Source organism: Microtus pennsylvanicus, chromosome 3 (assembly GCF_037038515.1).
Source record: "Microtus pennsylvanicus isolate mMicPen1 chromosome 3, mMicPen1.hap1, whole genome shotgun sequence".
Taxonomy (NCBI): Eukaryota; Metazoa; Chordata; class Mammalia; order Rodentia; family Cricetidae; genus Microtus; species Microtus pennsylvanicus.
In genome coordinates, this window is record NC_134581.1 from 58,782,711 (window position 1) to 58,800,371 (window position 17,661).

The 17,661-nt window shown below is 41.4% G+C and overlaps 1 protein-coding gene across 10 annotated transcripts in view; it reads left to right on the forward strand.

The window, feature by feature from the left end:
* Positions 1-17,394, forward strand: part of Kif23 (kinesin family member 23) — a 28,111-nt gene extending 10,717 nt beyond the window's left edge. For 2 of the 10 annotated variants that reach the window (XM_075965594.1, XM_075965597.1), the window contains 18 exons: positions 689-859; positions 2,708-2,749; positions 4,036-4,148; positions 4,303-4,424; positions 5,086-5,188; positions 6,918-6,997; positions 7,084-7,203; positions 7,562-7,688; positions 7,992-8,150; positions 8,918-9,075; positions 9,474-9,647; positions 9,822-10,001; positions 10,390-10,701; positions 13,535-13,762; positions 14,925-15,007; positions 15,193-15,274; positions 15,838-15,908; positions 17,009-17,394. In XM_075965594.1, coding sequence (XP_075821709.1) covers positions 689-859; positions 2,708-2,749; positions 4,036-4,148; positions 4,303-4,424; positions 5,086-5,188; positions 6,918-6,997; positions 7,084-7,203; positions 7,562-7,688; positions 7,992-8,150; positions 8,918-9,075; positions 9,474-9,647; positions 9,822-10,001; positions 10,390-10,701; positions 13,535-13,762; positions 14,925-15,007; positions 15,193-15,274; positions 15,838-15,908; positions 17,009-17,024 — 2,341 coding nt within the window. In that variant the 3' untranslated portion in view covers positions 17,025-17,394. The remainder of the gene's footprint in view (positions 1-688; positions 860-2,707; positions 2,750-4,035; positions 4,149-4,302; positions 4,425-5,085; positions 5,189-6,917; positions 6,998-7,083; positions 7,204-7,561; positions 7,689-7,991; positions 8,151-8,917; positions 9,076-9,473; positions 9,648-9,821; positions 10,002-10,389; positions 10,702-13,534; positions 13,763-14,924; positions 15,008-15,192; positions 15,275-15,837; positions 15,909-17,008) is intronic. The other 8 variants (XM_075965598.1, XM_075965599.1, XM_075965601.1 and 5 more) reach the window with 8 other exon arrangements.
* Positions 17,395-17,661: the final 267 nt, after the last annotated feature.

The window sequence follows — 17,661 nt, forward strand, 5'->3', positions numbered from 1 at the left end:
TTTTTTTTTTCTTTCTTTTTTGAGACAGGATTTCCTTGGCTGGCCTGGAACAAACTTTGTGTAAACCAGGCTAAGCTCAAAGGCGTATACCACGCCCAGCAATTCAGTTAGGTTTCTATTGCTGTGATAAAATACCATAAGCGAAGGAAGGGTTTATTTCATCTTTTACTTCCAAGTAACAGTCTATACTGAGGGAAGTCGGGACAGGAACTCAAGCAGAAGCTGGTGCAGAAGTCATGGAAGAATGCTGTAAACTGGTTTACTTCCCATGGCTTGTTTACTTTCTTTTTTTTTTGGTTCCTGTCCTGGAACTAGCCCTTGTAGACCAGGCTGGCCTCGAACTCACAGAGATCCGCCTGCCTCTGCCTCCTGAGTGCTGGGATTAAAGGCGTGCGCCACCACCGCCAGGCCTTAGCCTACTTTCTTATACAGCCCAGGACCACCTGCCCAGGGTTGGTACTACCTACAGAGGGCTGGGCCCGCCCACGTCATTAATCAAGAAAATGCTAGATAGACTTGCCTTTTGGCCAGCTTCATGCAAGGTATCTTCTCAGTTGAAAGCCCCCTTTCCCAAAGACTCCATCCAGCTTGTCAAGCTGACATAAAACCAGCCGACACAGGTATCTACTTTTTGTATTAACTCACAGTGGGTAAAATCTGACTTTGAGGGATCTGTTTCTTGTTTTAGGCGGCAAGCAGATCCAGAATTTGCAGATATGATAAATGTACAAGAATTCTGCAAAGCAGAAGAAATTGACGAAGACAGTGTCTATGGTGTTTTTGTCTCTTACATTGAAATCTATAACAATTACATATATGATCTATTGGAAGAGGTTCAGCTTGATCCCATAAAGCCCAAGTAAGTAATAAAGATAGTCTCTTCAGGTAACACGGCAATCCCTGGTTTCTTTGGGTATAAGTGGGGATAATGCTTAGCATTTGTTTTTAGTCATGCCCAGTGGATACTTTTATCTTAACTGGATTGTAGCTGTATTAGGAATCCAGCAGGTTAAGGCATAGTGACCTGAAGATCCAGCTTGAAAATTGCTTTTGAAAACTTAGCCTTGGGTTTGAAACAAATCTCAATTTTATAGACAGTATTGGGGGCATCTTTCAACACCCTGACAGAGCTGGAGGTTTTGCAGCCTCGTTGGCTGGCTGGCTGTGTCTTGGTGTTCTCTGTAGAGTGGGTCCTTGTCTGTACAAGTGATTCTTATTTCATCTATTGCAGATTAGTGTAAAGCCACATTGCCTTGTCATTCTGAGAGGTAAAATTCTACTCCTTAGATATCTGTGGGTCTTGTCTTATAGAATCTGAAGACCAGTTACCTTGTAGCTTTACAAAAGTACCTCTCTTTATGCCAGAGTAGATTTACAAATCTTGTGTCTGTTCTTGAGTGGGTGGTTTTGTTCTTTAGCTGAAGGCTGGTCTTGCATACTGTGTTCATTGTAGCCAATTAAAACATAAATAATATGAAGACCTTTGTCTTAACATTTGTGTGTATGTGTAGAGGAACATGTGTGGAAATAGCTAGATTTAGAAAACCATTAAACTGTGAGCAGAACTATGTCCACTTTTATCAGTGTGTTCACTAATATGAAAAGTTCATGACTCTGATTGAGGCCATATTATGCTTCTTACTGAATTTCATTTCAGTTAAGGAATTACTAATGATTTTGTAAAATAACTATAAAGTTGGTAGGTAAATGAAATCTGAAGGTCTTAAGTCTTTTGCTTTACTCAGCCATTCTTTAGATGAGAACTGTTTTGTTTTTGAGGCAGTTACTGCATTACACAGGCTGGCCTCCAATTGAATGTTATTCTCCATCAGCCTCTCAGTGCTGGGGTAGCAGTGTGCACCACCAAACCCAGCTTCCAATGCAAACTGTACCAAGCGGCTTTTTTTTGGAGTTACCTGTCTGTCTTTGGACTGTTGGAATTAAGAGAAAGAAGTACCTGGGTTGAGTTACAGAGAGGAGCAAGAGTACTGTCTTAGAGGCAATGCCTTTTATGTTACTTTCCCACTTGAGCAAATATTTTCATGTGCATTTTAAACTGTCCTTTTTGCAATTCCAGTTTTGTGTACCTGTTTTACCTAAACTTCTGTTTATTTATTGCTACCAATTAACTCTTTTGCTTTTTCAAGACAGGGTTTCTCTGTAGCCCTGGCTGTCCTGAAACTCGCAGAGATCTACCTGGCTCTGCCTCCTGAGTGCTGGGATTAGAGGTGTGTTTCACCACCACCTGGCAGCTTTCTTTCTTTCTTTTTTTTTTTAAATTAAGTCTCGCACTATGTCGACCAAGCTGGTTTGGAACTCACAGAGATCCACCTGGCTCTGCCTCCCAAGTGCTGAGATTAAGGGCATGCCACACTATGCCCAACAGTACTAATTATTTTTATGTCTCTCTTGTTTGCAGTTTGTTTGGCTTGTTCCAAGTGATATTGTTTCAAGTGATACTGTCTGGTTTTAGTCATGCAAAGGAAGCAGAGTGCCTTCTTAGAGTATCTATCGGAGGGAGCCTGTTTTGCGCTGATTGTGGATTTAATGTGAGGATAGTGTTAGCTCTCCTTTTCTGAAGGGTTAATTTTTATTAGTTTTTAACAGTGAAGGGTTTTAAAATCTCTGTCCCTGTCACTCATCTGACTGAAATGCTGCACAGGATGACTGCTCTGGAACAGTAATGTCTGCCTTATTCCTTCACTAGGTGGAACGGCTGCAGTACACCTATGAGGAACGCAGAGTCTGTGTATGTGCTGACATTGGCCCTTCTTAAGAAGGGTGTAGTTAACACTAGTGGGGGGCATATTTGGCATGTTTGTAAGGAGTTTGCTTTTCCTTAGCAGTGGGCAGGATGCTACCTCTAACCCTCCTTTCTTTTAGAAAATCTTCCCTTGTTATCAGTGATGGTAGCTGGTAAATGTCTTCATCCTTACCTTTCACAAAATGGGCTGTGAGATGGCTCAGCAGGTAACGGTGCTTGCTGCCAAGTCTGACAACCTTGAGTTCCATCCATGAAGCCCACATGGCGGAAGGAAAGAACTGACTTGTTGTCCTCTGACCTCCACACATTCAATTCCAGATAAATAAAATTAAAACATGGGTCTGGAGAGATGACTCAGTGGTTAAGAGCACTGGCTGCTCTTCCAGAGAGCCTGTGTTTGAATCTCAGCAACCACCTAGTGGCTCACAACTGTCTGTAACTTCAGTTTCAGGAGATCCAATGCCCTCTTCTAGTTTCTGTGGGTGCTAGGCACACATGTGATACACATATTTATATACAAGCAAAACACCCATACATATAAAATGGAAGCATTATTTAAAAAATTAACTAAAACAGAACATGCAAGCACCCTTACCTAACCTTAACCAACTGCAAACTAAAACTTACCAAGCCACTTTTCAGGGATGACCACTCCGCATATACTAAGTCCCTTCTGAACTCGTTTTCTGCATTGCTTTATAGGTCAGAACCAGTTGAATATGCTTTTAAATGAGGGAAGTGCTAGATTGTGATGTGTAACCTGTGCTGTATACGACAGTGCTATGCCAGAGTACTGTTGTAATCTTAACTGTCTGTTGTTTCGTGTGCTTTTTAGGGTGGCTTAGAGCAAACTTTAAAAACAGCATTGGTTTCTGCTTTACAACTAATCTTGATTCTATAATCTTGTTTTTTAAGTCTACCATTTCTTTGGGGATCTTATGTAAATTTCTGTCCTTTAAAGAAAGGATGCCATGGGAGCATACTGTTCTGTCTCACCATGTGGTACCTCTATCATAACACCACAAGAAGGCCCTCACTGGGTGTCAGCACTGCACTCATGGACTTTCCAGCTTTTAGAACCAAGCAATAAATTTAAGAAAAGCTGGGGATGTGCTCAGTGGTGGAGCCCTTGGCTAGCATGCATGAGGCTTGGGTTCTGTCAGTGGTGTTAAGGTGAAAGGGGAGATATTGTGTTGCTTGGCACTTTAACCTTAGTCAGGAAGACAGTTGTACCTCATTTAGGAAACTAACCATTTATTTCTCCCCCACAGACTCCCACAGTCTAAAATACTCCGAGAAGATAAGAACCACAATATGTATGTTGCAGGATGCACAGAAGTGGAAGTGAAATCTACGGAAGAAGCTTTTGAGGTTTTTTGGAGAGGTTAGAAACAACTAGAATTTGAAAAATGTGAACTGATGGTCTTAATCTCAGATTTGTTGCTGTAATTGAACAGCAGTCCCTTTGGATTAATTGGAAAGCAGGTTTAATAAATGGCCGAGTTCAGGTATAATCCATGATTTCTCTGTCATCATAGGTCAGAAAAAAAGACGTATTGCAAACACCCATTTGAATAGAGAATCCAGCCGGTCACATAGTGTGTTCAGCATTAAGCTCGTCCAGGCTCCCCTTGATGCTGATGGAGATAATGTCTTACAGGTATGTTTGTATATGAATCTTGTCTTTATTTCAGCCCTACAGTTTTGGAAGATGGCCTAAATTAGGGGCTGCCTTGGTGATGCGGGTTGCTCAAGAGTTAATCCCTGTATAACCATGACATAGATCCTAGTGGATCCTAGATCCACACATAGCATGTGTGGCAGGTGCAGTTTGCTGTGTTGTGAAGAGGCTTTGCAAAGCTTTCAGACTCTGTGTGGATGTGTTGCGTCATTTTAGGAACAGGGTCTCCTGAGCCTGGGATGACTCTGAACATTTGTTTGTTTTCTCTTTTATTTCTGACATTATAATTGTAATTATATCGTTTCTCTCTTCCCTTTTCTTTCTCCAAGCCTTCCCCATACTTCTCCTTGCTAGTTTTCAAAACCATGGCCTCTTTTGTTCGTTTTTTGTCTCTCTATTCAGACAAAGCTGACCCCAGACTCGGGGATTTGTTGTAAAATATTTTAGGTGTGTTACTCTTGGAACATTTGTTTAATGATATAAAGATGTATTTAATTAAATAAAATTCACCTGTGCATCCTCTGCCATTCTGGGTGTTTGTATTGTGCACACATAGTGTCCAGTACGACTCAATAACATGTTAATTGGATCTTAAAGAACATTGTAGTGCAGTATAGATTGTTGACTTTATCCCTTGCAGGAAAAAGAACAAATTACCATAAGCCAGTTGTCTCTGGTAGATCTTGCTGGAAGTGAAAGAACCAACCGCACTAAAGCAGAAGGGAACAGATTACGTGAAGCTGGTGAGTGCAGTGCTGTACTTACTTAAGGCTGTAACCTTTAACATCTCGGAATGACAGTTTGTATTTATCAATGGATGGTTTCTGCTTAATCCGTGAAATAACACTGACTATTAAACTTAGCCTTTAAATTGGTTTTTTTTTTCTGGCATGTGTGTGTACCTCAGTGTGCAATAAATGTCAGAAGGTAACACTTGCAGGTCCTGGTGGTTATCCTGCCTCAGTCTTCTGAGTGCTGGGATTACAGGAGTATATCATCATATCTAGCTAAATGATATATTTGATATGCATGATGGAGTTAGAGGTCTTAGTCAGTGTTCTAAGATGAACAGTTCTTAAACATTTGGAAGTCCAATTGAGACCTGAATTTTTAGAGGCATGATTAATATATTAGCCTTGTCCTGGCTCAGAAACCCAAATGAGATACATCAGGGGGAAAAAAAAGCAAGATGACTAAGAAATCCTGTTGAGATATAGAGGGACAGAGTTTGTTGGCACCTAAGACATTTGACTGTTAGAAACATGTCACTTTTAGGTGTAGGAGGGACTTCTGTCCCTTTCTCACTGTAGTCTGAAATGGTTACTTGGGATATGGCTGGCCTCCGTGTATGAGCCACCTGAGTTCAGTCTTCAGCATCACCATCCCTTAAAAAAAAGAAAGGAAACAAGCCAAATTAATGAGATTGTCTATTCATGCCATAATTTAGGGTTTGGAAAAAACCTAACTGTCCTATTGATCTGAGAGACACCACGACCAAGGCAGTTTATCGAAGGAAACACTTAGCTGGTGGCTTGCTTACAGTTTTTGTGGGTTTGTCCACGACCATGACGGCAGGGAGAAAGGCACCAGGAGGTGTGGTGCTGAAGCGGTAGCTGAGCACTAACTCTAGAGCAGCTGTGGTCAGATGGCTCACGACCATGAGGTAGAAAGAGAGAGGCACTGGGAATGGCTTATGCTTTTGAGACCTTAAGGCCACCCCTAGTGAAACACTTCCAGCAAGGCCACACCTACCATTCCTTCCCAAATAGTTACACCAATTGGAGATCAAGCAGTCAAACATGAACCTATGCAGGCTGTTCTTCACCGCCAGAAAATTAAGTGTCATGTTGTATTCCCAGGCTAGATAGATGGATCAGCAGTTGAGCTTCACTGTTGGACAGGTGTGGTGGCATGCACCTCTAATCCCAGCACCTGGAGGCAGAGGCAGAGGCAGGTGGATATCTGTGAGTTTGAGGTCAGCCTGGTATACAAAGCAAGTTCTAGGACACAGAGAAACCTTGTCTCGAAAAATCAGAAAGCTAAAAAGTACTTGTTCCTCTTCTAGATGACCTGGGTTCACTTTTTAATATCCACATGACAGTTCACTACTATATGTAACTCTGGTTCCAGGGGATCTTATGCCCTCTTCTGGCCTTTGTGAGCACCAAGTACATGAAGTATATTTACATATATGCAGGCAAAACACTCAGAATCAAAGAATAAATTCTCTTTATTAAGATTTATTTATTTTATTAAGAAGAGTAATATTGTATTTGGAGAGTCTTTTTAATGGAGTTGCTGAAAGATGGTTATTGAAGCTAATAAGATTAATACTGTTGAAAGTATGGTGGGAATATTACATGGACAGCTCTCTATATAATTTCCCAGCAGCTAATTGAAGCTGTGTTATAGACAAATGGATGTATTATAATTACTGTTTTCAAATGTCCTCTGTATCTGACTTCCTCTCAGGTAACATTAATCAGTCACTAATGACGCTAAGAACATGCATGGAAGTCCTGAGAGAGAACCAGACATATGGAACTAACAAGGTACATAGCAGTCCTTGCCAACTGCTTTGTGGTTTAATTGTGCATTTTATTTGTTTAATATTCTTAGCTTTCGAATGTCTTTATAGATGGTTCCATATCGAGATTCAAAACTAACTCATCTGTTCAAGAACTACTTTGATGGGGAAGGGAAGGTGCGGATGATTGTGTGTGTGAATCCAAAGGCTGAAGACTATGAAGAAAGCTTGGTAATTTAAGGGTATTTCTCCTATACAGTTGGGTTTCTCTAGGGAAAACAGCTACTTGAAGAATGGCACACTGGCTGGGTGGTGGTGGTGCATGCCTTTAATCCCAGCGCTCAGGAGGCAGAGATAGGCAGATCTCTGAGTTTGAGGCCAGCCTGCTGGTCTACTGAGTGAGTTCCAGGACAGGCTTCAAAGCTACAGAGAAATCCTGTCCATGGGGGTGGTGGTGGTGTCGGGGATGGCAAACTGCACTTTTTGTAGATTGATACAGTGTTAGTGATATGCAAATGAACCATTTAGCCATCCATAAAGAAGGACTTGGGGAGGCTTACTTTTTCCGGGCTCTGTTTTGTATTTTTAGCAAGTCATGAGATTTGCTGAAGTAACTCAAGAAGTTGAAGTAGCAAGACCAGTAGATAAGGCGATATGTGGCTTGACACCAGGGAGACGATACAGAAACCTACCTCGGGGCGGCCCAGTTGGAGATGGTATGATTTTGTATTATATTATTATTCATTTGCTTGTCTTTCTGTAAACTTTAAAAAAAATCTATTTACACCCTTCTCAAGAACCAAATGAAACTTTGAACTAAAATATAAGGTTTGCTTGGTTGTTTGTTTTGTCTTATTTTTGAGAAATTCTATGCTTAAAGTAGGGCTTAGTGAAGCATACCTGTAATTCTAGCACCGAGTGAGTATGCTGAGGGGGGAAAATAATTCTGTGGTTACTGGTTCAGGGGTTCTGCTCACGGCATCAGACTTAAGCTTTCATAATTTTTAAATTCAATACAGAACCTTTGGTGACTGAAGTGATTCTGCAGAGCTTCCCACCACTGCCTCCGTCCAAGCTTTTGGATATCAATGATGAGGAGACCCTTCCAAAGCTGATCGAAGCTTTGGAGAAACGACATCACCTACGTCAACTAATGACAGAGGAGCTTAACAAACAATGTAAGGGTAGAGCTGCTTCTAGCTGCTGTGACTTCAGAGGTAGAAACAGGTCTTAGTGACTCCATCTGGTGAGACCTCTTTAAGGAGGACTTATTTGACTTTTTAATGGTCTCAAGGTGTTTAATTTGAATGGCAAGATTTTGTTTTCAACAGATCTATTTTACTTTTAAAGAGTATAAGAAGGAAAAAGTGGGTGTCTCTCCATCTATTTTATTTTTAATAGTGATGGACACAAAATGGTATTTTATAATTTTTCCCTGTTTGCAAGTTATTTACATTCTGTAATATTTGTACATCAGTGGTATAGGGGAAAGTGAATAATGTTTGGAAATGTGTAGAGCAATTGAACAAATCTGGTCCATGGAAGTGACTCTCTCTGTGAGTGACAAAGTAGGGTGCCAGGGTCTTCAGCCCAGGCTCAGCTATTCTCAAACACAGGATTATTACTGTTTTTACATCTGTAAGCAAACTTTAAGTGTTAGGGGGAGGTTACAAAATATTTATATAAACTTCTCTTAATAGATTTGAGAATCAAATTCCTGGCTTCTTTCCAAACTTGTTTTTAATCTTTTTTCACTTTTTGTATCAAACCCAGGGCCTCATGCATATACAAAGCAGACACATACAGGCCGCTGCATTCCCAGCCTTTCTTATGTACATTTGCCATGGGGGGATTTGCTGGAGTGCTACATTCTACTGAGTATCTGCTGATGAAAGTTGGTTTTGTTTTGTATCTGCACTAAACAGCACAATATGCTTTGTTTCAGGTATGAACTTCAAAGCCTTATTAAAAGAATTTGACAGTTCTCTTCTAAATAAAGAAAACTACATCCAGGAAAAACTAAATGAAAAAGAAAAATTGATTTCAGGGCAGAAATCGGAAATAGAACGACTGGAGAAGAAAAACAAAACTTTGGAGTACAAGGTTTGTGGTCAGACTTTCACCTATGTACTGGCCATTCGTTACTTCTCAGAACAGCTCACGTGCCTGTCCCTATGAAGGGCATGAAGTGAGGAAGAGATGTCAGTTTCTACTGTTCAGAGTGAGTGGAGCTTAGCTTGAGGAGATGTAGGCACCTGGCTTGCAAGGGTCTTTTGAGCAACTTCTTTCTGAACTGGAGTAGAAATGAGGATTCAGGTGAAATAGTGAGGGCAAAAGTGGTCTCTCTCTCTCTCTCTCTCTCTCTCTCTCTCTCTCTCTCTCTGTGTGTGTGTGTGTGTGTGTTTCCACAAGTTTGCTTTTATGAGCAATTGAACTATTTATTGTATAGTGAGGTGAGATGCTTGCACAGCAGATGCTAAGCACAGTGGTCCCCTTTGCAGATTGAGGTTTTGGAGAAAACAACCACTATCTATGAAGAAGATAAGCGCAATCTGCAGCAGGAGCTCGAGAGCCAGAATCAGAAGCTTCAGCGGCAGTTTTCTGACAAGCGCAGATTAGAAGCCAGGTTGCAAGGCATGGTGACAGAAACATCGATGAAATGGCAGAAGGAATGTGTGAGTGTTCTTCTTAGGTTAAATATTGTGCATTTCTGTGCTGTGGCAGAGCTTTGGTATTTGTTAATCTCCGGAAGATGTACAGAACTGTCATTTTCCAGGAGTAAAGTTGGTGATGTGGTGTGCTTGTGTAGAGGGAAAAAGCAGACTGTAATTTGCCATTGGTCTCCGTAGGAGCGTCGGGTGGCAGCCACCCAGCTGGAGATGCAGAATAAACTCTGGGTCAAAGATGAAAAGCTCAAACAGCTAAAGGCTATTGTGACTGAACCTAAACCCGAGAAGCCAGAGAGACCTTCCCGGGAGCGGGACCGGGAAAGGATCCTTCCTAGATCCGTCTCTCCTTCGCCTGTGCCTGTAAGTGTTTGCCACTGTATATAGATTAGTGCCAGAGAAATCTTTTTTTTTCCATTTAGAGGAGTGTTTCTGTTTCATGTTATATTTTAAGCTTCTGCTCTTAAAACTTAGCACAAAAGGGCAGGGCATTGTGGCACATGCATTTAATCCCAGCATTTGGGAGGGAGATTGAGTCAGGCAGATCTCTGTGAGTTTGGTCTACACAGAGTTCCAGACCAACCAGGGTTACATAGTGAGTTCCTGTCTCAAAAACAAAAGCATATCACAAAAATTTAATGCCTTTAGTTTCTTACAATGTTAAATCTTTATGTAGTGAAATTGTAGAAAAGTAATATTGTTCCTCTCCGTTTTTCAGTCTTATTCATTAATTTTTCTCCAATTTTTCTAGCTTTCTAGTAACAATATTGCTCAGATTTCCACCGGCCAGCAACTCATGAGCCAGCCACAGCTACACAGGCGCTCTAACTCTTGCAGCAGCATTTCTGTAGCTTCCTGTATTTCGGAATGGGAGCAGAAACTATCTCCGTTCAGCACACCTGTCAATGTCACCTCTCTTGCAAGGCATAGGCAGCAGGAGCCAGGACAAAGTAAAACGTGTATCGTGTCAGACAGAAGGCGAGGGATGTACTGGACGGAAGGCAGGGAGATGGTCCCTACATTCAACAGTGAGATAGGCGTAGAAGAGGACCGTTGCCGCAGGGTTTGTGCCAGCATTCTTTAAAGCACTGTAGTGATAGACTTATCGCCTTTGCTCTTGTAACTTGGTTTCAGAGTTTGACGGAAAGCTGGATAGGCTCCAAAATGAAGAAGCTCTGACTTTTCTGTTAAAGACTGAGCCATCTGAAATTAAGACTGAGCTCTTCGTGTGAGAAAGCAGAAGCATGTGCCTATGAGCTCTGAATGTCAGCCAGAATGGTGCCCCTAATGGAGACTGCTCACCTGAACAAGGGGTTTTGCAAAGAATCTAGGAACATGAGTGTCTTGCTTCCTTGATTCCTCACTCTTATTTTTTCTGCCCCTACTTCCCCACTGCTTCCACATTTGCTGGGGATATAGCCTAAGGTTTCAACATGCTAAGATGCTAAGCAATGGCTCTATCACCGAGCCATAATCCCCCAACCCAAATATGAATATATAAAACTACACTTTTTTTTCCCCCGTTTGATTCCTCTTCCCCAAATTTTTTTTCATGCTGTTTTGGGCAGGAAGAAAGTTGTTTTTTTTTTTGTTTTTGTTTTTGGTTTGATTAATAGGTTGGATACTCTCCTGCCTCCACCATCAGCAGAGTTGCTATTTTGTGCAAGTCCTTTCTCTTATGAGACACTCCAAAATAAGTCACAGATGCTGTGACACTCAAACATTTTCCTGTGTAGCCACCGTCTTTGCCACTTTGAAGACAGCATTTTCTGTGTGGAGAGCCCCTCACTGCTACCTGCCCTCATGATGGCCTTTCCTGTCAACCCAGGCTGCTGCCAGATGCATGCACTACATGTGGCGATCACAAATCTTTCATCTCTTTCATATATAACAAAATATGCTTCCTCCTTTTTGATTTTTGTGACCTGAACTGTTTGAAACTGACAGCTTTTACATCTTGAAGTTTTAATCTTGAAGCTTTACAAGGCCTTCAAGCGTGACTAACCAAACTTATGTTTTCTTCAATATTAGATAAAATTTCCTTTGAATTTGAATAATCACACAAATGCTATGAATTAGATATTCAATAATCTTAACTACTTTTAAAATTATTATTCTAGGTGAAAGGTCTTGTAGTAAATACTTTAAGATCCTCTTACATGCCAGGTGGTGGTGGCGCACACCATTAATCCCAGCACTCAGGAGGCAGAGGCAGGCAGATCTCTGTGAGTTCGAGGCCAGCCTGGTCTACAGAGTGAGTTCCAGGACAGCCAGGGCTGTTACATAGAGAAACCTTGTCTCACAAACCAAAAAGATCCTCTCACATGATTTGGAATGTAGGTAAAGCCCTGCAATTTGATTACTAATGATGGTGACCAGTCTTGGGTTCTTACAAGGCAACAGACAATTCTATTGTCTCAAGTTCCTGCTTTGCAAATTTTACTTTGAGCCTTTTAGGGTGCAAATCATGGTGAATGGTCTCTGTGATCACCTCTAGTAAATCCTCCTCTTCTGTGTCTGACTCCAGCCTGCTGGGAGGTCTGTTTATACCTGCTAGCAATAAGGGAATGCTTGACTTGGCCATGCAACAGTCAGGGGAATAAACTAAGAGACAGACTTTAACTTCTTTCTTGAAATCCAAATCTCTTTAGAAGTGCAGCAGAAAAGTTTCCATGAGGTTAGTATCTCTATCCATGTTCATTGATCAGAAATTATCAGGCAGACCGAATTTCACATTTTGGTGAGGAAAGAATTTCAAAATACTTAAGTCATGACTACTAGCAGATTCTCTGCATTCTGTCCCCTTTCCAAAGTTTGATTTGAATGTATTATACTGCAAATGTGTTCAAGGAAGCACTTCTGCTAAATGCTAGATCCTAAGAGCTAGGTTTTCTTATTCACCATCAGACCATTTTTAGAGTAAAGGTTTCTGCCTGCGTGGAAGCTTAGTATCTTTCCTGGCAAGTTGTGGTGACTGTTGTAGAGTTGTCGTTAGGGCTGTCCCTGAGCTGGTTTCCTGTAACTGAACAACTGAATCACAATCCTCATTTGGCTGGGTCGGAAGGGCTCTGACTGCGGACTCTCATTTGTTTTCAGTTTTATGAACAGGAGTCGCTCACAGTTGCTTATGCTACCATATCATGTATATGAAATACATTTTCTTAAGTTGAATGTGCTGTTTAACTTGGCACACATGTCATTTGACTCGAAAACAACTAATTTTTATGATACAAGCTGATTTAATAGCATAGTCTTTGATTCTTGAAACTTTTGGAGAAAATGTTGGTATAGTTGAAGATTTTGTGGAATTGTGTTTTGAGATATAAAAATCTTTACTGCACGTGCCTAGAAGTACTTAGCACTGTTCAGGCGTGCTGCACTTGAATTTCTGTATTCCTGTGTTCTTCAGGGTTTTGCTAAGCGAGAACTTCAACAGCTTGCAGTTTTTTGGTCTGGCCGTATATGGAGGAATGTTTTCTATTAGATGACTAAACACAACTTACGTGTTATTGCTCCTGCTGATAACCTGCAACACAGACCTGTTAATCTGTGTATTACTTCACAAAGCAGGCATAATAATTGGTTTTTGATCAAGAATGCAAAATGGATTATTTCTCCTGAACTTGCCATAAACAATATCTGGAGTCACCACAATTCTGTCTTTTGCCCTTTGTTGAAACGGAAGCTCCCATATGACTATACTCTCTATACACTGTTGTCTAAAGATGCCTGTTGGTTCAGTTTGGTAAGAGAACATTAAATGACTTACATGCTTAGCTTGGACAGGTCTGATTTCTGTTGTTGTGAATTTGTATGTAAACTGCTGCACTTCTAACAGTTCCTCAAAGTAATCTTGGGTTGTGCTTGTTTCTCAATTCCTCTTTCAACCTGATCAGAACACACCAATTCCTGTACGCCACAGAAGGTCCCGCTCTGCAGGGAGCAGATGGGTAGATCATAAGCCTGCCTCTAATGTGCAAACTGAGACAGTCATGCAGCCACATGTCCCTAACGCCATCACAGTGTCTGTTGCAAATGAAAAGGCACTAGCTAAGTGTGAGAAGTACATGCTGACCCACCAGGAACTAGCCTCCGATGGGGAGATTCAGACTAAAGTAATTAAGGTAAAAACAAGTCTTCACAAAAGACTACCAGTGAGAAATATTTGCCCTGCTATCCTTTGATGAGATCAAGGACTTAAATGGGGTGTTGGGTGGAACTTTTGTTTAGTAGAAAATTAATGTAATGCTGAGGTTGTGAATCTGTTGGGGCTGGATCTGCTTAAATAGGCCTAGCGTCTTGGGGTTCTTAGTACTCCAGATCTATGATGTACTTTAGTTACATCATATTTAGCTAAAACATAGTTTCAAAAGTAAACCCAGAGCCATATGGACAACTTGTTGGAACCCTGGTACTTGGGAGGCCATGGTAGGGAGGCCACCAGTTTGAGCTCATCCTGGAGCATGTAGTTGTCTTGAAGGACCAGAGAGCAACAGAAAGGAAACCTAACAACCATCTCCTATTTTGCCGTTATGTCAAGATAAAATGTTTGCTTTAAAACTTGTCCTGTGCTGGGTGGTGGTGGCGCTTGCCTTTAATCCCAGTACTTAGGAGGCAGAGGTAATTGGTTCTAAGTGAGTTCAAGGCCAGCTTGATCTACAGAGTGGGTTCCAGGACAGCCAGGGCAACTCAGACAACTCTCCTCTCCCACCAAAAACAAACAAACAAACAAAGAAAAACCCAACAAACAAAACTTGTCCTGTGGTCAGGCATGGTAGCACTTGCAGGAGGATCTCAGTTAAGAGTTTCAAAGTAAATAACACAGAGAATTTGATTGGGAATGTTAACTCAGCGGTGAACTACCCAAAATCTTTCTTGTAAAGAAGAGACTTTCCTGTCTATAGAAGACTTTTGATCTTATGGCCAGTGGGAAAAGTGTGGGGGAGATGACAGTGATGGGGGTGGAGAGTCATTTCAAGTCGAGAGGACAGTTACAATTAAGACTACTGCCACCAGGCAGACAACAGCACCCTGGAGCTGTCTCTGCTAGGTTAATTTAGTTTTGAAATTTATAGGTGCAATAAACTATTTTCTCCATAGCTAGGAATGTTACTGATTATCTTGTACTGGACTCTTGTTAGTGAAGGTGAACTGAAGTTTCTGAAGTGTTTTATCAGTAGATTCAGCAGCCCAAGGGTCTTTTGGGTTTATGGGCGAGTTTTAGATATGCTTGCCTATCATTTGGATTTATCAAAGTATAACAGTGACCTTTTCTCTTGGATTTAGGGTGATGTTTATAAAACCAGAGGTGGAGGGCAATCTGTTCAGTTTACTGATATTGAGACTTTAAAGCAAGAGTCGCCTACTGGGTGAGTGTTGGTCACAAATATCTCTCTAAAAGTCTGTTTCTTAGCCTCTTGTTCTTAGGAACAGAATATCCTATGAGGTTTATCATTAATTCTCCCAGGGGTATAGTTGGTTTCTCCTCCCTCTAATGTTTTCCATTCTTCTTAGATGCAAAAATGATTGTTGCATCATGTTTCCCCTTTTTCAGTAGTCGAAAGCGAAGATCGTCTACAATAGCACCTGCCCAACCAGATGGTACAGAGTCTGAATGGACCGATGTAGAAACAAGGGTAGGGGTGAAATTAAATACTTGCTTGCTAAAATTCGCTGTAACACTATAGAACTGAGTGTTCGCTGAAGTTGCTGAGGCAGGACCACATACTGCCCGTGCAGCCTGGAAGCCTATAACTAACATTCTGGTGTGGCACTTGCATTTCTTTAGATCTGGTCTTTACTAGAGGTCCTCTGTGTGCATGTGTCTAATGTATATGGGAGTCAAGAGTGTGTTGTTCCAGAGTAACGAAAATCATAGCAGATGGACAAATCCGCAGCAGCACCCAATGCTCCCTATGACTATTACCAATAAGGAAAGACTCCTAGGGAAAGAACCAGCTTCTTCAGGACTCCTCTCCTTCCTTATCTAAAAAGATACCTGGGTACTCTCCCAGGTCCTTCTTGCTTTTGTTGCCTGCGCAGAAGTGGATCCTAAGTGTGTGACTGGTGGTTTAATCTAGGTGTCTTCGCTGAACTAGAGCAGTGTTGGATTTCATCGCAGTAGAGCCCATCTAAATGTGGATGTGTGCTTCTGGATCGTTGGAAGGTGACCTTTTCCTCTTCTGTCATTTGTCTCTAGTGTTCCGTTGCTGTTGAGATGAGAGCAGGATCTCAGCTGGGACCCGGATATCAGCACCATGCACAACCCAAGTGAGCACTACAGCCAGCCCTGTGTCCTCCCTCTCCCAGGCTTTCTATCACCTCTGCTCCTCCAGCTGTACCTTACTCTCTGCTTTTACCTGGGCCCTGCTGACAATTTATGGCCGGCCTTTGTAGTGTCAAGCTCTCCAGAGTGCTGTAGCTCTACTGGAGGAGGTGTCAGCAGATTGATGGCTTTTGCTCATATTTGGCTACTTCTAAATCTTTTTGAGGCTGAACTGAAAGCACCTAGAGGGGTGTGTCTTTATCAAAATGACAATGCGTATAATGCACAAAAAATGTTGAATACTAGCTGTCTTTGGAATCTTAGACAAGGCTTTGTTCTCAGCTGAGGTCTCTGATTTCTTTGCACTTCTGCAAGATGACTCAGACACTGGGGATGACAGCATTGTGTGTCACTGTTACCTAACAGACGTCATGGTTTTGGATTGGGATACATGCTCTATAGATAGGTTAATCCCAGCACTCGGGAGGCAGAGGCAGGCGGATCTCTGTGAGTTCGAGGCCAGCCTGGTCTACAAGAGCTAGTTCCAGGACAGGAACCAAAAAAGCTACAGAGAAACCCTGTCTCGAAAAAAGTCAAAAAAAAAAAAAAGGATGAATGCCAGAACTGGTGTTGAAGGAAGTACACACACCATTTGCTCTTTGGTTAAGTCCATATTTCCATATTTCATAAAGCCAATCTTTACACATCTCTACCTTTTTTTTTTATTTTATTTTTTGTTTTTTCGAGACAGGGTTTCTCTGTGGCTTTGGAGCCTGTCCTGGAACTAGCTCTGTAGACCAGGCTGGCTTCTAACTCACAGAGATCCGCCTGCCTCTGTCTCCCGAGTGCTGGGATTAAAGGCGTGCGCCACCACCGCCCGGCCTCTCTCTACCTTTTTAACTTGGGTTAGTTCCTTTGACAATTTGGAAGATGGCTGTAGTAGGTTAAGAACAGGGGAACTACCTCCTGTTCTGTTCTCTAAGCTGCTTGCTTGCTTGCTCCAAAGACTTGAATTTTCTTCTGATAAAAGGAATTTTCTCAATGTTCCTAAAGACAATGTCGCTAAGTGCAGAATTCAATATTAAATGCTGCTTTTGTGTTTTAGGCGCAAGAAGCCTTGACCTGACAGCTCTGGTAGCAGAAGAATACTTTTGTTTGTGTTGGTGATTTCTCCAAAGCTATGCCATGTGCGGTGTCGCAGTCATCCTGCAGAAGAATGTATCTAGATCATATTGTATTTTTTGTGACTTTTTCAACTGTTCTGAATATTTTCTAAGGTTTTATAAAAAAAAAAACAAAAATGCTGCTATTGATTAGCCACCAAAAAAATGCACTTTAGACATATTTAACAATTAAGACTTTTAAAATAAAGATGGTAACTGGCCAATGATAACAATCCATTTTAGGAAGGTTTTAGAATCCTGTATGTATATATTCACTTTCTGTTTTTATATATGCAAATGAAATACAATAAAAAAAAAAGCACTAAGAAACACAAAGCTGTGTAGTGGACATTCTCTCAGCATGCTCCCAAGCACCTGCAGTGTTCTGTTTATCTGGTACTTAGTATTAGTGGGATACAAGAAAAGAGCACTAGAGAATAGAAACTTGGCTGTGAATAAATGTTGCCTTTATGGGGTATGAAACAGGCTAAGATATTGCTCATGGCCCCCAAAGTCTGCTTATTAAGTCCAACATCAAAACTACTGTGCTCTTTGTCCTATCCTAATGCATTCTTTGCTGAACACTTCTTAGCTC